This window comes from Cyprinodon tularosa, unplaced genomic scaffold (genome assembly GCF_016077235.1).
Source record: "Cyprinodon tularosa strain WSP-4 unplaced genomic scaffold, ASM1607723v1 ctg254, whole genome shotgun sequence".
NCBI lineage: Eukaryota > Metazoa > Chordata > Actinopteri > Cyprinodontiformes > Cyprinodontidae > Cyprinodon > Cyprinodon tularosa.
The window spans coordinates 99383-123184 of record NW_024038944.1 but is presented as its reverse complement, the minus strand read 5'-3'; the positions used below and the strand labels follow the sequence as shown (position 1 = coordinate 123184).

The 23802-nt window shown below is 41.7% G+C and overlaps 1 protein-coding gene across 1 annotated transcript in view; it reads left to right on the top strand.

The window, feature by feature from the left end:
• Positions 1–6024: 6024 nt before the first annotated feature.
• The window catches only part of LOC119785653, a 33043-nt gene continuing 15265 nt past the window's right edge, over positions 6025–23802 (top strand). The window contains exons 1-4 of the mRNA XM_038288404.1: positions 6025–6229; positions 6375–6657; positions 6773–6911; positions 7188–7288. Of these exons, the coding sequence (XP_038144332.1) occupies positions 6144–6229; positions 6375–6657; positions 6773–6911; positions 7188–7288 (609 nt within the window). The 5' untranslated portion in view covers positions 6025–6143. The remainder of the gene's footprint in view (positions 6230–6374; positions 6658–6772; positions 6912–7187; positions 7289–23802) is intronic.

Sequence of the window (23802 nt, the reverse complement as noted above, 5' to 3'; positions counted from 1 at the left end):
AAAAATGTAAATTTATAATTATGTAAATATCTATCATATTGCTTATAACGTTTCTAATGTAACTGCTTAGCTTAAATCACTAATTCATCACGGGACCTTACCTCCCTCTCTCACATCTTGTTTTACTGCTTCCCTGTCTCTGCTTCATGTGAGGAATTTCCTGATATCCATCTACAAACCAATGCAGTAATTTTCAGTTAGTAGCCTATAAATCATGTGGTTTCACTGGGAAAATAATAAAACTGACAGGTAAGAAACATTACCAGAACTAAAAATGCGTCGTGGCCGCACAGTGTCCCATCCAACTCAGTTGAGAGCAGCGCGTTAATTTACCTGCAGTTCATGCAGTGACATGCGCTGACGTGGGGGCGCTAATACATCCTCAATTTGGAGTTAACAACATACTTGCTACGCCTTTGAGTAGAAATATACGTCTCCTTCCGTTGGAATTATCTAAATTGATGCATTAAAAAAATGTAATACTGTTGCAAATAATCATGAGATTTATACTGGGGCACAGCTCATTTATACTGGGGCACAGCTCATTTATACTGGGGCACATACCCAGTAAATGGGGTCTGGCGACGCCGATGATACCAACCTTGTTTTGAGGTACTGATATGAGGTAATTCCATAAGATCTGTATGCAGGTTGTGTCTGTTGCTGTTCCCCTCTCTTACCTGCAGGGTGGAACGAACAGGTCGCAGCTCTCCAGGTATTTCTCATTTCCACTCAGATCAGGAGGGTTTGAAAGGCACCAGGAGTCAGAGAGAATGCTATTTCCTCCACTGGTCTGGTAACCTGGCCTAGAGCTTTATGTTTTTCTGATTGTACGTACCTTTGCTTCTCTTCTCCTGGGAAATCAGGGGCCATTTCCACCCTAACCTCAGTCCTCCTTATTAAACTCCCCTGATAATAGGAAAACTTTTGTCTGTTTCTCTTCTCCTGCTTCAGGCGTTTAGCTCCTCAACTGTTTTCCACTTACCTGTCTGTCCAACCTGCAGCAGTTTGCACCATTTTTACATGCTCTGACTTAATCAAAGAGGGAGAGGCAAGTCAACTAGTCTCACAGTTTGTCCGACTGACTTGGACTGACTGGCCTCCTCCCAGGACCGTAATTTCCCTACTGGCTGAAGCGTTGCCATTTTATTCTTCTGTTTCAGTCTGTTGCCACCAGCCAGTCATCCTCCTCAGCGCAGACCACCACCTATCCCCACATCTCATTAAATAACCTAAACCTATTTGTAAATTTTATATATTATCCGTGGTTTAATTAAACGCAGCACACTTTGGAGCCTAAGGCTTCAATGGAGAGCAAATGGCTTTCTTCAAATCTAGAGAAAGGATTGTTTTTCATTATTCATGTGTTAAACCCTAGTATTACCTGGCTACTAAGTGTTAAGGCTCATGTTTTCCCAAACACTTTATCTAATCAGGACAGTTATTCTGTCCAGTTAGAAAGTAATGGTCTTCATTTCGCACGTAACAAAGAATTGGAAATGAAACGAGTGCATAATTCTTAACAGAGAGATCTGTCAGTGTTGTATTGTATTTTATTAGATTTCGATTGTTTAGATATACATAACAAACAGTTATTTAGAGTCTTTATTCTGCTATGTGTTCGCATGAAAGAATCTGGGAGAGAATATAATGACCTGAGAAACTAAAGGCCAATATTCAGACAGATAGACCAGGACGGTTTCCAACAGGACTTATTAATAAAAACAACAGAATTACAGAGAGCGGCTGGGCGTCAGCGGGGCAGATTCTCTGCAGATAAAGGAACCTACCTTCCAGAACCCAGAGTGATGATGAGCTGACGCCAGCCGATGCTGAGGGAGCAACAGTGTCTGTGAGGAGAATCCAAGCCGAGGTCAGTGAAATAGTCCAGGATCGGTAACCAGCAAAAACAGTAAAAAGCCAAAAAGAGACAGAACAGAACAGGGGCGAGGCAAAAACTGGAATATCCAAAGCAGAAAACAGGTCAGAATCACAGAGAAATTCACTTGATCGCAAGAGTTACTCTCAGAACAGCTTGAATATTCTGGCGCTGATGGAAGGCAGGCAAACAACATCAATAGCTGAAGAACAGGTGGAAACGATCGGCGTAAATCAGCCGCCTGGCCAATGGGACAGGTGAGCAGGAGCAAACAAAAAGAAAACCATCAGCGTCAAGACCATGAAATGACCAGTCAAGGACCATCTTAGGGCCAGCCAAGGACCTGATGTCTTCCTTTCCTATAGAAAATTCTTCATAGAATAGTTTCTTATCCAGAGTGCGTAGAGATTTACTCAGATTTTAGGGGTCATCATAGTGCTAAACAGCACTAGCAGAAGACACCGATGATATTCTAATAGCCTCAGACAATAGACTGGTGTTGGGACTTATCTTGTTAGTTCTCAGCGCTCTATTTTTGTCATGACGTCTTTAAGAGATCTGACCGACATGCAGAAAACCACTCAGAGAAACCAGAGTAAAAGTATAACAGGTTTATGGAGGAGTTCAAATGGGTTGGATTCAGGCGAACTCCGAGAGCTGGTGAACCAGAACTGGAAGTGAGAAGGGAAGTTCACAGAGGTTAGTTCAGGGTCCGTGGGAGCTTTGAACGACTTCTTGCAAAAACAGAGATACACGGGACTCACGTTTGCGGAGTAAAGTTTCTTCCCAGAATCCAGTCGGTGTGCGTTTATCCAGAGATAGAGGGGCTTGTTGGAGGGCAGACAGGTTTTGGTTTGGTTGGTTCCTGAGGAGCAATGGAGCGGACTGCCACTTAGATTTCCAGGAGAACTTAAAAGGGGACGTGTGGAGATTAATCCCCTGCTCAGTGTCAAGCTCAAACAATCCTTCCAGGGGAAGAAGGCCAAACATCCAGTATGCAGGATGACTTCCTGCCGAAAGGCAAAAGACAATAATCCCGTTAGACTCAGAGAAACAAAGACTCAGTTAGACTCAGCTAAACTCAGCTTGGCTAGAGTACCCAAAACTGGTAAACACTCTGCCGTCGAAGTAGTGACAGTTCGCCACTCAAATACTCCTCGGTAATGAGCCAACCAGCCGCAGGTGTGCAGGAGGACCAACGAGGAAAGGGCACCACCTGGTGGTGGAGGGAGAGAAAAACACCCAAAACACAACCCACACAGACTGGATTCCTAACAATTTTATAAAGCTGATCATAATATTGTTCTAGAAAGACTGTGATATGCTGTAGGAATTAAAGGAATAGCATTAGACTGTTAAAACCATATTTTTCTTAAAGAAATTAGTTTTGTTCACGTTAATGATAAACCTTCCTCATGCTCCAGGGTTAACTTTGGAGTACCACAGGGATCAGTGTTGGGACCAATTCTCTCTACTATAAATATCCATCTAATGGCGCTCTCACAATACAAAATCTGCTAAAATTTAGCCTTCTTTTGCTCATCGTGAAATTTGTCTGGCCAGCGATAGCAGCTCTAATGGCAGGTGAATTTTCCCAGCAGGTGAAAGGCTCTACTACGTTATCAAGTCTTTCTGTTGTTGGTTTTATTTCAACATTTCTTTTTAATGCTTTTTTGTACTATATACTCTGTTTTTATATTGTAAGTCTAGGTCTAAGTCTGGTGGACTGGGCTTTTAATGGGACTCGCATTGCTTTTTTAACCTTTCAAGGCCGAATAAAGCCGTTGGCATCCCTGGGTTTCCCAGGAGCTACATCTACATTGAAATGTCTTTAAATTCACATTAAGATGAATCCAACAGACTGAAGTAAACAGACAATGGAGGCAGAAGATGTCTTTCAGTCATCAATGCTCACATTCAGAGACACACAGGAGCTCTTTCAAGCTGGACACCGTTTCATTCACAACACCTGTCCCATCAACCAGGAATCAGAAATACTTTAATAATCCCAGGGAGGGATTACTTTAGTTTCATTACTCCATCTGTAATAGAGTGACTATAGCACCAGTTTGATAGAACATTATTTCATACATTATATGTATTTAGGAGGTCCCCGCTCCATCTCGCCATCAGTTTGAGGTCCTTGGCCTTGAAAACGTTGAAGAGCCCTGCTCTAGAAGGTAACTGCTGGAGATGGAAGGAGGATAGCGGTAGATCAGAGAGTGTCTACGCTGGAGGTAGGATAACGAAACAGTCTAAATTAAATTACGCTAAATTAAAATCGCATTTTTAAAAGCCACCCAAAAACCTTTTAGGAGCATTCCCCACTTTATACTTTGTCAGCGTTATTTTTTCTGTCTTCCAGTTTGATTAGAAAAAGTTTGCCTCCTTCACTGAAGGTCATAGCTACGGTACTACTAGTCCCTGATTAATTTTTGTGGTGCAACAAAAGTTAAGCTTCTTTGCAGGCGAGGAAGCAATCTAATATCCCTGAATTCATTAAAAAGGCTCCATTCACCTAGCTCAGGGGTCGGCAACCCAAACTGCTCAAAGATCCATACTGGACCAAAAAAAAACAAAAAATAAATCTGTCTGGAGCCGCAAAAATGGAAAAGTCTTATATATGCCTCGTATAGCAACACGGGCTCTAAGTGTATTAGACCACTATAGAAAAGGACTATGTGGGCTTAAATATATAATAAGCGTTCATGATTAAATGTTTATCCTGGAGCAAATGTCACATAGCAGCCTGAGGTGAGGGAGGAGCAGTGAACGCTCTCACCACGCGCTGCTTCACCGCATGGTTTAGGTTTTGTTGCATTGATGAATTGATAGAAACAGGATAAAGGAATCTTTCTATGGTGGACGTGTTTCTATTGGGAGGAGCTGATTGAGTCATGAGGAACCAAGCTGGAACTGACATCCATCAGAGCAGAGCTCTCTAACCCTGGAATCCCACATCCTCCGTCAGAGCGCTCCTTGGTGTGATTTAGTTCAAATACCTGGATCAATGCACGACCTACGGAAGAGGATTAGGGCCACTGAAAAAAAAAAATGTTAACAGATTTTTTTTAAATTTTATTTCAGTATAGTATGGGAAAAAATTCAGAATTCTGAGATTAAAGTCAGAATTCTGACTTTTTTCTCAGAATTCTGACTTTAATCTCAGAGTTCTGACTTTTTTTTCAGAATTCTGACTTTAATATCAGAATTCTGACTGAATTCTGACAATAAAAAAGTCAAAATTCTGAGACAAAAGTCAGAATTCTGAGAAAAAAGTCAGAATTCTGACTTTTTCCCCATGTTAAACTGAAATAAAATTTAAAAATCAGTTAACTTTTTTTTTTTTCAGTGGCCCTAATCCTCTTCCGTAACTACCAGTTGGATCTGTGAACAGTTTTCCATCCTTGCAACCAAGGGTGTAACGAATAGTAATGAAAGTTGGTGGGGATACTATAAGGCAAAGGTCACGGATTAGTGGACCGTGGTCCGGATCCTGATCTGCCTGCTGGCTAATTCAGACCCAACCTGATGTAAAACATTTATAAATTAACACATCTTGTCTGACCAAAGTGTCTAAACGTCACTTGCGCTGCTTCTCCTGTTACAGTTTTTTTGGAGTGCTTACACACTAAAGTTAAAAGTAGTACACTATTAGCAAAACCTTACACCCAAGAAGCAAAACATCAGCCCTTATTTGCACAACTATAAGCACATTGTCAACCTCACACTTGTTGCAAAACTCTACACACAGTGATTTGCAAAACACTAAACACACTTAACATACATTACACACAAAAATCTATTATGAAGTCACTTCCTTGCAATACCAAAGCACTGACTGTCAAATTACTGCACCTTCCAACCAATTGATTCAACACAGTCACCAGGTGTGCAAACACTTGTTTGCTTAATTGTAGACACACCAATCAGGTGTATAAGCACTATAAAAAGCAGCAGGTGAGTTCATCGGTCTTCAAGCACAATAGAAAGAGTCAGAGAAATAGTAAGACGAGGTGGAGGACGAGGTGGAGGAGAAGGAGGAGGACAAGGACAAGAAGGAAGAGGAGGAAGGGGAGGAAGGGGAGGAAGGGGAGGAAGAGGAATCAACAGAGGAGGAATCAACGGAAGAGGAAGAGATGGAGGCCATGCTGGAGGTAGAGGTAGAGGAAGAGGAAGACAAGAACGTGCTCAAAGAGGACCGAATCTGACAAATGAGATCCGCGCAACACTGGTTGACCACGTTGTCAACCACGGCCTGACGATGAGGGAGGCTGGACTGAGAGTACAGCCAAATCTAAGCCGATACACAGTGGCAAGTGTGATAAGAACATTTCGACTGGAAAATAGGTATTGTAAAAATATCATTATATCAAAAACATCTGCACGGTTTCAGCAACTGCTTACAGTACTGTATTCTATGCACTATCAGCACTTCTGTTACCTTTTCCTGTGAAATTACTGTACTATTGTTTACTGTTTTTTTTCTACATAGGATTGAGGGTCAGGAACGACGAGGGGGAAGGCCTCCTATGTTCACAGAACAGCAAGAGAGGGAGATAGTAAACATGGTTTTGGCCAACAATGCTATAACCCTCAAACTGCTCCAAGCTAACATTGTCAATAACCACGTCGGTTTCAGCAATATCCATCAGGTCTCAACATCAACACTGGCACGCATCCTAACAAAAAACCATATTCAAATGAAGAAAATTTATCGAGTGCCTTTCGAGCGCAAATCCGAAAGGGTGAAACGACTGCGGCATGATTTTGCAGAGGTATGTATTCACCTAAGCATTGTGATCTTGCATACTGTCTCATAATCTTTTACTGTACTGTGATATGTATAATAGATCTACACTGAAGACAATTTTGCCTGACACTGTTCTTCAGAGAGTTTTACAAATGGATGGAGAGGAGATCCAGCATGAGTTTATCTACGTAGATGAGGCTGGGTTCAACCTGATGAAAACACGAAGGAGGGGAAGAAACATCATTGGCCACAGAGCTATAGTCAATGTCCCGGGGCAACGTGGGGGTAATATAACACTCTGTGCAGCCATTACACAGAATGGGGTCCTCCACCGCCATGCCCATATGGGCCCTTACAACACAGCACTCATACTTACATTCTTGGACCAATTGCACAACATAAAAGCAGCAAATCAAATCGATCATATGCAATACATTGTTGTCTGGGACAATGTGTCTTTCCACCGCTCTGCTCTGGTTCAGAAATGGTTTCAGCAACATCCACATTTCACCGTCCTATATCTTCCACCATACTCTCCATTTCTCAACCCTATAGAAGAGTTTTTCTCGGCATGGCGGTGGAAGGTATATGATCTCCGTCTCCAGGCTGAGGTACCCCTCATCCAGGCCATGGAGGAGGCCTGTGACCAGATGGAGGTAGCAGCAATGCAAGGATGGATTCGTCATTCAAGACGTTTCTTTCCAAGGTGTCTTGCTAATGACAACATTGCCTGCGATGTTGATGAAATTCTCTGGCCAGATCCAGCTAGGCGAAGAGACAATGTCTAGTTTTTGTTTTGTTTTTACAGTAAACTTACAGTACAATACGTAAAGTGACATTTTGTTACAGTATTATGAATCTCCATGTCAACATTTTGGGCGTGTTGAGAAATAAATGAGTTTCTTCAGTCTGCAACATTGGTCTTGTGTAGTGTTTGGTGAATTTACATTATATTTGTACTTTGTTGATGGTAGCCAACTCTAATCATAGGGAAGTAGAAGTGCTAAAAGTGTTTTAGGTTTATCACAGCAGAGTGTAACTCGTGCAAACAGAGTATAGTAATGTGAAACGTGTGTTTCATATGGTAACAAAGTTTGGTTTTTAAACAGAAGTGTATAGTTTTTACAAGAGTGTTTAATTATGCAAAGGATCTGTAGTGTTTTGCTAATTGGGTGTGTGGTTGTGCTAATTGTGTGTAGTGTTTTGAAAACACGGGCCCTGTTTTGAAAATCGTGCTTAAGCAATCCAAAAAAACTGTAATACGGTAAATCCCACATCCGCTCCGCCCCACAGCGCTCCAGACCTCCTGCAAAGCAAAGCCTTGAGATGACATGATGTTAATTGACGATATAGAAATAAAACGAACTGAATTGAACTCCTACCTCCCAGTAGGCTCAGTAGGTCATTATCACCCAATGAATTCTAATCCTAACCCAAACGTAATTCCTTTTTTAAGGAAGAAGTTTATTGGCATGTTGCTCATATGCAACAAGCCCTCCCCAAAAAATATCAAATCCTGTCAAGAGTTGTTTTTAAACACATTAAATCATTAAAAATGACTGAAACATGTGATTCCACACGTAAAGCTTTAAATACTGATTTCTTTAAAGAAGGTCGGCTGTAAATAAAGTAGATAAAAAGTAAGAACGGCCGTAAGGTACGTAGCATAAGGTAGAGGAGGAAGAACCTGGAGCCATCCTTTGGGACCGATAACCGCTAATAACTTAACCACCTAATGGTTGACCCCACGCCAAACAGGAGCTCCAGAAATCATCGGACCAGATTCACTATTCCATTTTTTATTATAATTGTATCTGTAGACTTCGTCTGTCTTTGTCAGAGTTTTTTCTGCATGTGGGTCAGAAGCTACAACAAAACAATGATTTGTGTGTGAAACTATGCTTTGCAAACTATCTGCTTGTTAGGAAATCCTTTAATCCAACAAGGAGCAACTATTGTGATTTCTAAAAGAAAACGTTCCTCAGTGGTAAAGCTTATTCATGCGTGTTTGCAGCTTCTGAGTGCTAGAACTACCCATGGCTGCTCTTTAGGTGTCCTTAATTAAAGTCCAATCACCAAAGATAACCTCTTTGGTTCCTTTGAAGCTTAACTATATGGTCCATTTACAAGCATATGCTAAAGCACATCCCATGTGATTTAATGCGTTTATTAGGACTGACTCGTAATCACGACTCCATTTAGAATGCTGTATTTGGTATGGAACATATTAAATGTCCCAATCAATCCTTCTAGCAAAAATTATATTAGTTCATTAGGAAGTGCAGCCACATTAACATACTGATTACAATAAAATAAATGCTTGGTTTGAAAATTAGTAATGAGGGCAATTATAATAAAATGTATGTATTCTCACTCAGGACCATTCATTCATGAGAGGTTTTTCACACGTCTATTGATGCTGCACTGAGACCATTTTGATGCTTTTTCCTGAATCCTTTTTAGTTATTACAGGATTATTTTATTTATTTGTTGTTCTGAATAGTTATGAATTGCCCCTGCTGTGGTTCAGTAAATGCCTTCATATTTCAGAACAAACTGCCATCGTTTGATCCCTGTCTACTGTTGATTCACCGTTGGCTGGCCCACAGTGGCTACTACAGTATAGGTCAGGAGTCTTATGCTACGTTCACACCAAAAGCAGCAAAGACAGCAGACGCAGCTAGTTTACATGCAAAGTCAATGGTTCACCTGCATGAAGGCGCAGCGAAAAGATGCCGCAGCGCATTATGAGCAGCAGGAGCATCGTGAGCATTAGCATTTAGCTGCTGGACGTGCCTCATCAACCAATGAGAGAAGCTGATCTGGGAGCTGGCAGGGAGTCAGACGCAGCACTGCTGATGCAGAGCACTATGATCACTCCTCTAAAACAGTTTATTAACGCCTAAATTAACTTCAAATGTAGAAACCTGCCGGCAGAATATGTTGGCTTTTATTATCCTGCTACCTGCAGTTTGGATTACGGAAATTAAAGTCTCCTTCCAGCTGCCGCGGCCAACCGCAATGAGACGATCGGGCCAGAGGCTCCTGTTGAATGGGATTCCCAGTGACAGCGCCGGTATGTGGGGGTCTGAGCGGCTCCCACACAGAAATAATCTTTGAAGGCAGGATGGTAATCTGGATGAACTGACTGCACAGACCATGTTTTCAGGAGGACTTTCTCATTTCAACATAGATTCTAACTACTTTCTACCCGCTGATCACAGCTAATATAGTTGCCATTGTTCCAGGCAGAGAAAGGTTAGGGTAGCTCCGCCCACTGCGCATCAGACCCACTTTTCCACCGCGCAGCTGGAGCAGCAAATATGCTTCAGCCGCGCGTCAGAACTAAACTTGAACAAGCATCAAAAAACGTGTGTTTCTGCTGCTCTTGCTGCTTTTGGTGTGAACGTGACATTAAATTCCAGTCGTTAAGCTGCAGGATCCTGGACCGTAGTTAAGTCAGGTGGTTATTAGCAGGACTGGAGTGGAACTTGACTGCATGCTGTTGATCAGCTGAGCTAGACAACAAATGCATCTAAAGCCCGTGTCATACCTTGATGATTTAGGCCAGCGTATGCCTGACAAACGAAAAATCTGGCAAAATGCTGGAATATTGTTTGGATATTTTGGACATTTTTAGCATCCTCCAAATTTCCCGCCATACTGGTTGTATGCCAGTCCAGCTGATCCTAAACCACTGAGTAACTTCTGCCTAACTTATCCAGAACTTCTCTCCAATGCATATCAAGGTATCTGCCGTGTTCCAGACGAGCGCTGAACGTGTTTCTAATTTCCAGCTACTGTATAATGGCGTATTGGCAGCGTTTTGGTATAAAGGGGGTTCACAGGAGGAAACCGTCAGTTCTCCTCCAGACTTCATCCCCATCATAGGGTGAGCCAGAAGGTGAGTGATGGATCCTCCCTGCGTTCACGCCCACCACCAACACACTTCCTAGAAGACATCAATCTGCTGACACCAGAAACCTGCTTTCTTTTTCTTCTTTATTCTTTTATTACTTTTGTTGGGCGGTAAACAGCAGCTAGGTTAATACCGCGATCAAATAAATCTTTTTCTGCAGACCAGGTGCCGCCGGGTGCATCGCTGCCCCCCTCAGGCCGTGCGTTATGCAGAAGTTAGGCTGTCGTTGGACAGAAGTTCGTTAGGAATACTCTATGTATACGGCCAAAATAGGAAAATATACATAGAAAGTTCGGCGTATGGCAGCAATTTAGGAGATTCTGGGAAGTCAGGCAGACGCTGGAAAATTCAGCAAGGTGGGACAGGAGGCCTAAAGCAGTGATCTCAACCTCAAATCTTCAAGGGCAGGTCTGAACTCCAGACTTAAACACACCTGAGTTCAATATGAGCTCATTATCAGAGCTAGACTGCTGATAGTGAGGCAGTTAAGGTATTCCATTGAGGCGTTTAGGACACAGGTTACATCCCCTGATCTAAAGAGTGCAGGACACCAGGACTGGAACTGAAGACGCCTGCTGTAGAGTTCTGAACATTATTAATCATCTTTGAGGTACTGATCTGAAGTAAAACCATAAGATCTGTATGCAGGTTGTGTCTGAGTTGCTCTTCCTCTGTCTTACAAAAGTAAAATATTCTGTCTCCCTGGCTATTCATCTTTGACTTCATCATCATCAACAGCTATCATGGGTCTTAAACCAGACTATGTTATAATAATTGTACACCAAATACTGTCTAAAGACTGATAAATACTGCGCAGCATGAATCTCTTTATTAATTACACCACTTGTTTGGTCTGCTAGCATAGCCGTTAGCACAGCCATGATGGGCCGCCCTCTTTCGCAGCGGTATCGGCTGTTGATCAAGTCCCAGTGCTGTATCTGGTGTTTGTCACAACGCGCTATTATCCAAGTCATCTTGAAAACATTCTTCTTCCAAATGTTGGCTACATATTACGGATTTTTTCTCTGGCCAGAAGTTCGATGGCAAATCCTCCCTCTTCAAGTTGGCGATCCAACGACCAACCCGTCCGTGGAGGATCAGGAATCAGAAAGGTGGAATAACTCTTTTTTTCACTTTTACCCGATGTATTCCAGCATCCAGCTGCCATGCACGTGGGCATTGTCAGTTTCACTATAGCTCTGGTGAATTTCAATCTTCAATAATTGTTGTTGATTGCAGATGTGTCTAGTAGTTCCCATTGATTTAGCTTGTAAAGCGGGGAGAATGGCGCTAAGCTTACCGCACCGTGACGTCACTGCTGGAAGATGGCAGGAGGGAGGGGCTACTATATTTGGGCAAAAAGGCCGTTCACAGACTTTTTATTTACATTTTTTTATTGATTAACGCTAAATCAATTAAATTATTGCAAACGTATTAGTTTTAGGTATAAATAATGATCCACTGATTATTCCTTGCTGACTGGACTTCTCCTTTAAAAGGTCCTCATTTGTCCTAAGTGGTTGCTTGAACAAAGGTTTTTTCTAATGCAAACATTACGGTAATGAGGATAAAAACACATAGTAAACAATAAAAAAAGTAAAACATTTTAAACTATGACAGCAGAAGCATGATGACAGTAATTAGTAAATTGTTTAAACTGGATATTTCTGTCATGAATGATGCCTCTATGTAGGCAGTCTGCTCCGTTCATTAAGCCCCTCATCTGCGGGGGCTTAATTACAGAGGCAGCTCCTGGTGAGAGAGATGCAGCCAGTAGTGGCTTATTATTCGCCCACTTCATCTGCATCAACACGCTCCACTATCAGCGGGTCGCGCCAACCAAAGCTCTCCTCCATCGCTCCTCACCAGCACATCATCACTATTCAGCATGACTATGAACTGTCCCATCATGCTGATCCATCTTCTTTTTCACTTGTTTTATAAACTTTAAAAAACTTTTCTCAATAAAAAGAAACTTTATACATGAAACTGCTTTTTCTGAGCAGCCATTCTGGAATTTTTGCTTCAGTTTAGAATTAACTTAGTTGGGCTTGGATTTATGTTATTCTGTTTTTACTGTTAAGAGTTATATCTTATTAGTCTAACTGTTCCTGTTTGTTTTTTTTAGTCGTCTCCTATTCAGGCTTCTTTAGGTTTTGCTCTATTTTTTATATTTGTCATTTATTGTTTACAGTTATCTTTTTTTTATATTTCCCAGTTACTCTCCATCGCCCCCTTGTGTCCCCTTCTTCCCATTGGTTTTCTAGTTCTTTCTCTGCACACCTGTTCTCACTCAGATCATAGGTCCACTCTCTGTCCTGTTAGTCTCCTCTCCAGTGTATATATACACCCTCCTCTGCAGTTTGCTGTCTTTATTTCATGTCCTCATCATCAGTTCCTGTCAGTCTCCTCCCGTCCTTCTCTGTTCTGGTTCCTGTGTTCATTGCCTGATTATTTTGGATTTATACTGCTGCTGCCTCCATCTTTAAATCCACATGAAACCATCTCTGCCTCTGCATTTTGGGTCCAAACTTCCACCCACCCTGACGATACTGGGGAAAACTGTTCACCAGACTGCAGTCCTCCTCTGCCCTGATAAAAGCAAAAGAAAAAGGCCATAAGGAGGTTTATCTTTACGGCTGCATGTAGCCTGTGTGAGGTTTATAGTTCAAATGAGATGAAGTTAATGAGATCAACTAGAAGCCCAGAGAATTAAAAATACTAAAAAAGAATCAGGGCATCCATCCATCATCTTCCATTAGGGCTGCGGTGGCGTCAGTCTCTCTCCAGCAGTCTGTGGGCGAGCGGCAGGGTCACCATGGACAGGTAAGCTGTGTAGCAGGCAACACAGAGACACACAAAGTAGTAAACCCTTGCAGACACGCGCTCATGCCTAAGGACAATCTTTAGAGAAGCCGATTAACCTAACAGTCATGTGGGATGCAGCCGGAGCACCTGGAGAGAACCAATGATGGGAATTGAACCCTGAACCTTCTGGCTGCAAGGCAGCAAAGCTACAAACTGTGCTCCACTGTCCAGCCCTTATCTGAGCATCAAATCATCATTTTTACACTCAGAAATAGAAAAACGTCATTTCGACATAATCTTCACTGTCAAGGCTCAGAACAAGAGGATCCAGTTTTCGAAGCAAACAGACAGATTTCTTAAACCGTTTATTAAGAAAACGGATCTGCAGTAAGCAGCTAGGGCATCTAAGGCAGGAACCTCTGCAGGGAGAGAACACAGGTTAGTGACCCTGTAAATCTGGTGGAGGATGATGGGAGAGGCTGAGAGGCAGAACAGGTCAGGATCAGGCAATCAGAAACAGCTAGATATGCCTGAAAACTCTCAACAAAGGCCCAAAATAATCTGGCACTGATAACTGGTAGAAGTCATGTTAAATAGAGGCTGGAGCAGGTGACACAGATGGACGGTAATAAGAAACTGGGCAGACCTAGACAGGTGAAAGAAATGAGAAATTAGGCAAGTCATCAGTTCCAAGATCATGACAGTTCGTGTCTGGATTTTACTGACTAGAGCTTCATCAAATATATTTTATGTGCACAAATGTCACCTTGCTAATTTGGCTTCTTGTTAATATTTAAATAAAATGTTTGACAGACGTCTGTGATTGGATGCCCTCTGGACTCAGTGCAGGAGGTGGGAAACAGACGGATCCTGACTAAATGAACATCTCTGTTGGATAATGTCCCCCCCCCCCATGCTGGTTCAGCTGGTGCTGAACTGGAGAGCTCCTTCAGTGACAGACTGCTGCACCTTAAATGCACCAGGGAGCGTTATCACAGATCCTTCCTCCCAGCAGCTGGAAGACTCTAGAATCACCACTGTTCCCAACAACCTCAATCAGTTCTTCCATTCATGCTGATTCTGCTCAGTTTCTACCTTCAGGGTTTCAGTGGGTCATTAATAATCATTAAAAGTCATTAGATTATTGTTTTTTAAATTAAGGCCTTAATTTGCATTAATATGTATTTAATGTGTTTTTTGTGGCATTTAAAATGCTTTATTGAAAAAATGTTTATAATAACAAATTCATCAGATATATTATATCACGATATATTTGCATGTTCAGAAAAGCATAGAATGCCAGCAAAAAGCTAGAGAATGTTTAAGTGGCTGGAAAACGAGGAATTTGGGACATGGCTGCAGCCTGTTGATGGGTACCTGTTGGTGGCATTGAAATTATTTATAAGAGCATTAAAAGAGCATTAAAAAATAATTAAATTTGAGTTATTAATTCCTGTATAAACCCTGACCTTAGTCAGTTAAATAACATGCTGCTGTCATTTTGCACATCTCTGATGTTTCTATGTTCAAATATATAACTGTCCATAGTTCTTTATTGGCTATTTATTCTCCAAGTGCACAGTTTTATATTGTTAAAACACTTTACAGTATTTTATTGTTTATCTTTTAACTCTTCACTATTATGTTATTCTCACACATTTTTCTAAGGTCCACATTTGTTTGACCATTTTTTTGTACAATCTTTTTGCTGCTGGAAACACCAGAATTTCCCCATTGTGGGGATTTTCTATTCTATTCTACTGAGACCATGAAAGTACATGATATATATATATATATATATATATATATATATATATATATATATATATATATATATATATATATATATATATATATATATATATATATATATATATATATATATATATATATATATATGTATATATACAGTGGGGCAAAAAAGTATTTAGTCAGCCACCAATAGTGCAAGTTCTCCCACTCAAAAAGATGAGAGAGGCCGGTAATTTTCATCATAGATATACCTCAACTATGAGAGACAAAATGAGAAAAAAAATCCAGAAAATCACATTGTCTGATTTTTAAAGAATTTATTTGCAAAATATGGTGGAAAATAAGTATTTGGTCAATAACAAAAGTTCATCTCAATACTTTGTTATATACCCTTTGTTGGCAATGACAGAGATCAAACGTTTTCTGTCAGTCTTCACAAGGTTTTCACACACTGTTGCTGGTATTTTGGCCCATTCCTCCATGCAGATCTCCTCTAGAGCAGTGATGTTCTGGGGCTGTCGCTAGGCAACACGGACTTTCAACTCCCTCCAAAGATTTTCTATGGGGTTGAGATCTGGAGACTGGCTAGGCCACTTCAGGACCTTGAAATGCTTCTTACGAAGCCACTCCTTCGTTACCCGGGCGGTGTGTTTGGGATCATTGTCATGCTGAAAGACCCAGCCACGTTTCATCTTCAATGCCCTTGCTGATGGAAGGAGGTTTTCACTAAAAATGTGACGATACATGGCCCCATTCATTCTTTCCTTCACACGGATCAGTCGTCCTGGTCCCTTAGCAGAAAAACAGCCCCAAAGCATGATGTTTCCACCCCCATGCTTCACTGTAGGTATGGTGTTCTTTGGATGCAACTCAGCATTCTCTCTCCTCCAAACACAACGAGTAGAGTTTTTACCAAAAAGTTCTATTTTGGTTTCATCTGACCATATGATATTCTCCCAGTCATCGTCTGGATCATCCAAACGCTCTCTAGCAAACTTGAGACGGGCCTTGACATGTACTGGCTTAAGCAGGGGGACACGTCTGGCACTGCAGGATTTGAGTCCCTGGCGGCGTAGTGTGTTACTGATGGTAGCCTTTGTTACTTTGGTCCCAGCTCTCTGCAGGTCATTCACTAGGTCCCCCCGTGTGGTTCTGGGAGTTTTACTCACCGTTCTTGTGATCATTTTGACCCCACGGGGTGAGATCTTGCGTGGAGCCCCAGATCGAGGAAGATTATCAGTGGTCTTGTATGTTTTCCATTTTCTAATAATTGATCCCACAGTTGATTTCTTCACACCAAGCTGTTTACCTATTGCAGATTCAGACTTCCCAGCCTGGTGCAGGTCTATCATTTTGTTTCGGGTGTCCTTTGACAGCTCTCTAGTTTTGGCCATGGTGGAGGTTAGAGTGTGACTGTTTGAGGTTGTGGACAGGTGTCTTTTATACTGATAACGGGCTCAAACAGGTGCCATTAATGAAGGTAATGAGTGGAGGACAGAGGAGCCTCTTACAGAAGAAGTTACAGGTCTGTGAGAGCCAGAAATCTTGCTTGTTTGTAACTGACCAAATACTTATTTTCCACCATATTTTGCAAATAAATTCTTTAAAAATCAGACAATGTGATTTTCTGGATTTTTTTTCTCATTTTGTCTCTCATAGTTGAGGTATATCTATGATGAAAATTACCGGCCTCTCTCATCTTTTTAAGTGGGAGAACTTGCACTATTGGTGGCTGACTAAATACTTTTTTGCCCACTGTATATATATATATGTTAAGGGAGCTATGCAGTGGCTCATGTGCTGGGTTTGAAATCCAAAAAGGCTTCCTAGAGCTACACATTGCATCCACTGTTTATAAAGGAAAGACAGGAGATTTCAGGTGGAATGTTTTTCTGGCTGGAGGAAAAGGGGCAGGTGCCGTAGCTCCTCCTTGTGTCCGTCTCATCATGTACCTGGCTACGAGTCCGACAGTAAACACTAATATTACATCTTAATATGCAGGTTTTACAATGTAATACAACTTTCCTTTTTGATAAAGCTTCTAGTTAGAGTGGCTTCAGGTTATCCTGAGCTATCTCTATAGTTCTGCTGCTATAGGCTTAGACTGCTGGAGGACATAGGGACCCCTTTTTCATCATTCTACTTCATTCTATCTCTATTCTCCCACTCTGCAGAATCTGTTAGTTCAATCTCTAACGTTCTGCTCTCTCTGCTTTTTCTCATAGTAGCTTCATCTGGTCTGTTCCTGTTTGGCTGTGACTCCATCCTGGAGAGAAATATCAGCTGTGCTGCTGCCATCAACACCTTTGTTTCTAGATGTTGGAGATCGGCCTGTTTTCCAGTGTAGTCCTGTTTCTCTGACTGTGACTAACTGGATGTGCTCTCTTCATCCTCTGACATGGGAGCTGGCTCGGAGCTCGTCTGCCTGGCTGTGTGTTTCCTGGACGGGGCCGCCTGTGGAGCTGGTTGACAGTTGCCTTTTGTATCTATGCTTCTTTTTCTATGTCTGCTTCTGTCTCCTTGAACCCCAGTGGGCCTCAGCAGATGGCCGCTCACACTGAGCCTGGTTCTGTTGGAGGTTTCTTCCTGTTCAAAGGGAGTTTTTCCTCTCCACTGTCGCTACAAGCATGCTTGGTGTGAGGGATTGCTGAAGAGTCAATGAGTCGATGCAATCAGCTGGTTTTTGAATCTGCAAAGTGCCTTGAGCTGACATGTGCTTTGAATTGGCGCTATAGAAATAAACTGAGTTGAATGGAAAACTGAATGTGATAAAATAAATATATTTTCTAAATGTATACTAGTGTATCCAACATAAAAATAACCAGAAACTAAAGCTTACAAAGTCTAACTCTGGCATAAGGCAGCTTATGTTGTGTGGAAATTAATGTAATCTTCTCTTTTTCTGTGCAGATGAGATTCTAAGACTATGAAATAATGTTTCAAGCTAACTTTCAGAAACATAAACTATGGCAGGACATTTCTGCAGTATTTCTGGGTTTGGTTTGAAGCAGGTACTGCAGCAAAGGTTGTTGCCTGAGTAACTGGCCCTACAGATGCCAGAACAATAATCAGCATGTTAATCATGGTGTTGCTATTGTTTCTGCTGCTTATTGTGCTGATGAACTCGGTGGTACTGGAGCTGCTTATAAAGCTGCTGAAGCTGAAAACGGTTGCTGCTTCTGTCGGGGCTGTTGCTGTGATTCCAAGGTATTCACAGTATACAAAGAACATTAAACAGCTGACAAAAATAAATTAGTTCCACTTAATAGTACAATATTCTGGTTCCCATAATATCCTACTAGAAGAGTTCTCTTAATTAGATTAAATACAGCAGAAGTATGGTTTCTGTCTCCTCAGCATGATTCAGTAACTTTTTCTGTTAACAGCCTGGAGCCAAATGCCTGCAGCTTCATGAAACCCAGAAATACATCTTGGATTTATTGTGTGACTCAGACAGCAGTATAATGTTAACCACCCACTCCTGCTTCAGTTACCAAGTAATTGCTCAAAGTAACAATGGAACACTGAGGTACCTTACATTTTCTTATTATATCCAACATACAGCAGACAAATAGACAGATTGCATCACATTAACTTCTGCTGGAGGGACTCAGCTAATAGGAAAATCAAGCACTGACAGTGTCTGTGAAATGCCTGCCTCCTAACCGCTAGTCTGTGGAGATCGCTGTCATTTCATTGGTGGGTTTCTGTGGAGAGCTGAAGGGCAAACAAGAAGTGAAATAGGAAAAGAAATGGCTTGTTTTATTCAATCAGAGGCTGATATAAATAATCAAACCTTTCAAGAGCTTTTCTTCCTACATGAACACAAGCAGATGTTTCCATCCATGGAGGCTGAGGTTGTTTGGATCAGTGCTGGCGGTGGGGCAGGAGGGAAGCTGCAGCAACTCCAGAGATGATTGAAAATCTGAGTGCAGATTAGGACCAGTTGGGCAGCACTGGTTGTCCTGGCGCTGATGGTTGACTTGATCCATTTTCCCTGCTCACCTGTGTAATTTGCCCTGTGGCTGATTACCGCAGGTCTGATTCACCTGGTCCCTGCAGCTATTAATGCTGTTTGCTTTCCTGCCATCAGTGCCAGATTATTCAAGCTGTTTCGGTGAGAGTAACGTTAAAGTAAATGTTTTCTTGTTTTGATTCTGATCTGTTTTTTTCCCGTGGAGTTTTGTTTTTTGCCTTTTTACCCATCTGTTCTGCTCAGTGTGATTTTTGATCTGACTTCCTGGATTTTTCTGGTTACCGGACTTGGACTGTGTTTCTGACTTCGGCTTGGATTTCCCTTGGAAACCTCTTTGGCTCTCTGATCCACTGGTCTCTGAAACAGTTTTGGACTGTAAGGCCTTTCAAAATGTCCCCACTTTCCTTGATGGGTCCTTGGCTGGTCCCCCCCCTCTGTAATTAAGATCTAAAGAGAAGCGCCATCTCCTGGTCAGACCCTGTAATTCAGTGAAAGAGTCAGAGAACAAAAAATTTACAAGAGGAGGTCATTGTAGTGGCTGGAAGATGGAGGGGATGTTGCTGGGAGTTGCACATTAGTGGGCTGCCATTGGGCTGGCTTTTGACTGGAAAGGCCCATTTTGAATGGCTGCTACTGTACTTAGACTTTGGATAATCCCTCACGGATACTGTTGCTTGCTCAGCGTCGGCTGGTGCCAGCTCCCCTGTGCTCTGAAGTGGCATTGACTGCAAGCAGTGGACATCTCCCAACGGGTTCCTCTCTCTCTGAATCAGACTCTTAACCAGGTCAGTAACTTTTCTCCTAGTCGTAATCAGCTCAACACTTTTGTCTCTGACCTGAGATTCCTGTATCTGCAGAGAATCTGATAACCCGCCCCGTTAATGTTCCTCCACTCTGTTTATGTTTTAAAAGGATAAAAATGTTTCAAATCGTCTGTTTTTCTGCTGAATATTGGGTCTAAGAGTCCCGATCGTTACACTGGTTTTCAGGAAAGAAGGAAAAATGCAGTTGGTCTATAGAGCTTTCCTAGTTGTCACCACCTCCAGTAACAATGCCAATGAGAGATCTTTAGGAAAAAGATCAGAAGAACTCCAAACCCAGACAGAATATCAGCAAAGCAGCATTTTGTATTTTACAGAAACATGGCTGCAGGATTATATCATTGCCACAATTTTCACATCGTTGCCTCAGGATTATATCGTTGCCACAGGATCATATCGTTGCCTCAGGATTATATCTTTGCTACAGAAACATATCGTTGCAACAGGATTGTCATGTTGGGGTCTAGGCGTCTGACGCACATGCAGAAACAATCAGGCGTCTTCGTTTGTCAGGCTGGTCACGGAAGGGAAGCAGCTGGAGCAACTTTTTTTCTTGCAACTTGCAGTTGAACGGCGGTTTGAGTTAATCCTTGCTCAGAGGGTATTCTGACCGGCAGGGGGGGAACCTTGAGAGTCCAGAGGCTGATCAGCAGGCTGAGGGCAGACAGGCAGGTTCCAGGTAGCGATTGTTTTCTCCAGGATTGGACTGATATCCAGATAAGTCAGGATCATTACTGGCAAACACTCTGGCAGGGAAGTGTCAGCCTCCTCCTCCTTAAGAAGGCCTCATGATGAGCAGATGGGAAGCAGGTGTGTAGAAGTCAGCTCACGCCCTCAGGAGGAAGATCTCAGGCTCCCTCTGGTGGAGAAAAGTAGACAAGCCTCCAGATCCCAACAAGGATGATATTGTTGCCACAGGATCATATCTGAGTGTCTGTGATTTCTTTTCTTTTAGCTTTTAGCTCTTTTAGCTTTTAGTATTATTGTTAGTAAGGGTTAACAAATGCTGCTCAGATCAGAACAGGACTGATTACGGTGCATTAAGGACCGTATGATGAACTGTTTGCAAAGATAAAATAAAATGCCGACTGAGTGAAATCCATCGATCTCTGTTATTTAACTGGGGTGTATATTTGAATACTTTTTTCCACAATGGTCATCACAGCGCAGTTGATCATTCAGAGTGAGATGCAGTGGTTAGAAAGTCTAGAAGCACCGTGGGGCAATTTGCTTATTCTAAAAGCTGCATGATTGTTACACCAACTAAACTACAGTGTTGTTGAAACAATCCTTTTTTTTTGTGGACCGTTTCAGTCAGTTTATAGCAACAATTTACACTCCCTGGTTGTGTTGTAGGTCCAATTAGTCAGCAAGAATAGAAAAATAAAGCTTTGTTGTACCGCTGCAGGAAAACCATACAAATATATATTTATTTTAGAATGAAGAAACCGAAAAACAGAATCGCTCAATAATATTTCTGTGTGGCTTTCAAAGCAAGATGTAAAGGATTTTCTTAGAAATGTAGTCCTGAATATGTCACACAGTAATGGCTGAGACCATAAATTAATCAAAATGTCTACCTGGTAAACATGTCTTTATGAAAGCTTTGTTGAAGTCCAGACGTAGCATGCAGGGCTGTGAACATCAAACCAATCCTTATGTCTTGGCATCACTTTCTTCATCCAACTTCTTTGCATCATTTTCTCTTTTTTATTAAAGCTGCTGATAAGCCAGGAGCCTTCCTCTGTTGTCCTCTGATTGGCCTCTATTAACCCAGAGGTGGGGAAATAGGAGCAAATAAAACAAGATCGATAAAAGCTTCATCAGATTTAAAAGACGGCGTTAGCCTGAGTTTTATGGAAGCTGTGTTACAGTTTCAGGGTGACCAAGTCCTTGGGTTTAAAAGAAAGCTTTATGGTGCTGTAAACATCGCCCAATTCTCTTTTCCATTTCAACCACATAAAGTCATGACAGAAAGGTAAATCTTCACAGGAGTGAGGAGGCTCTTCCTCCCATCTCCTCTGAGGTCTCTGGCCACTCCAACTTATTTGGTCCAGTAAGAATCACAGGTAGGGTCAACGCCACAACCTACTGTTAGCAGAAGGAAAGAAGAGCTTTCCAGAAACCGCAGCTTATAACACCTGCTGACAATACGCTGGCCATTTATAGAAATGCTGATAAGGATTATTTCCATGTCTCAATTTTCAGTCTGTCAGGTTGTACCAGACAGGAACATTTATTGCGTATTTCTGAATAAAATCAATCCACCAACCTGCGCCCAACAGCACTGCAAAACAGAAACACATGGAAACAGAGTCGCTGAATAATAATAATTAAACTTTATTGATCTCACATTGAAGTAATTCACCTCTACTTTTAACCCCTCCCCTTGGGGAGCAGTGGGCTGCCATTGTGCGGAGCCTGGGGAGCAGTGTGAGGTTAAGGGTCTTGCTCAGGGACCCAGAGTGGCAGACTGTGGGAGTGGGGCTTGAACTCAGAACCTCTGGATTCCAAGCGCCCTAACCACTGTATGACCAGCATACCCAGTCAGACCAGCATACCCAGTCAGACCAGCATACCCATAGTCAATACCCATTTATCCCTTTAGTTTACGAAAAATAAACTTTAAACTACCTCGACGCGCCTGTATCCCTTTAGTCATGTACAACAAGCTAATTACTTTTTGGTGTTGTTTTAAGCGTATGTTTTTTTGTACTTGACTAAAGGAAACACACCCTGTGAGGTAGTTTAAAATCTATATTTGTTCAAAACTAATGAGATAAACGTATATCTGACGTATTGTGCATTGACTATAGGTATGCAGGTCTGACGGCGTATGCTCATCTGACAGAACACCAACACTCCCCACAAAAATCAATAAAAAATGGAGGATGGAAAATATATTTCTGTGTATACAGAACAATTTGGCACAACATACCTGGAAATAACCCACGTTAACTTCTGTTGCCACCAGAGTCATCTGCAGTTTAGTGGCAGCCTCAGTTTGAATCACTGTTAGGGTAAACCTGCACTGGACCAGGACTGCTACCCAGACCATCTTCAGTTCACGATTAGTGCATCTATAATAGTGAGAGTACAGTGAGACACTAACAGGGCGGTCATGGCAGTAAAGTGCACTAGAAGATGCCAACAGGAGGAGAGCTGCAGCTACGCTCAGTCTAGATGACTGAAAACAAGTAAACCTGCGGTGGTCAATTCTATTCGGCAGCAAAAACCTCCTCTTTGTTTTTAAACTGTCGACATCCAAGAGAGCCTGAAGTACCAGTTCTATACTTTGGCTTATGTACAAGTGTTAGTGTATTTTAATCTATTTACATATCCATAACCATAAATAGAGGGAGATACAAATAAATTAGCTTTATTTATTGCTTGTTAAAATAATCTACAATTAACTAATCTAATCAATCTACTAACTATGAATAAACTATTTCTCATTTACTTCAAACAACAAGGTGTCACCATCAACAGAAGCTGTGTTTCTGTCCCATTTGAATCTGTTAGCCACCGATTTGTCCTGATGAAGTCCTCTTTGCTGTAAGTCAGCAGCTTTTTGAATCTGTCTGAGGTGCTTCGTCCAGCAGAGCGCTGTTTGGTTCAGTGATGCTTTTCAACAGCAAACACCTCCTAAGCTGAGGCGAGATGACTTTAGCTTTTCACTAATAAATATATGCTAGTGAATAAACTATTTCTGCATGTTTTTAAGGTTGTTTTAAAAATCTGATACTTGGAACTCATATCTATTCATTTCATTTAATATAGAGCTAATTCACATACTGTCATCTTAAGGAACTTTCCAGATTCAATTCAACTAGATCATCCAGTCAGATTGGTTTAAAGTTTTCTATGTAAGGAAAACCACCTGATTGCATCGAC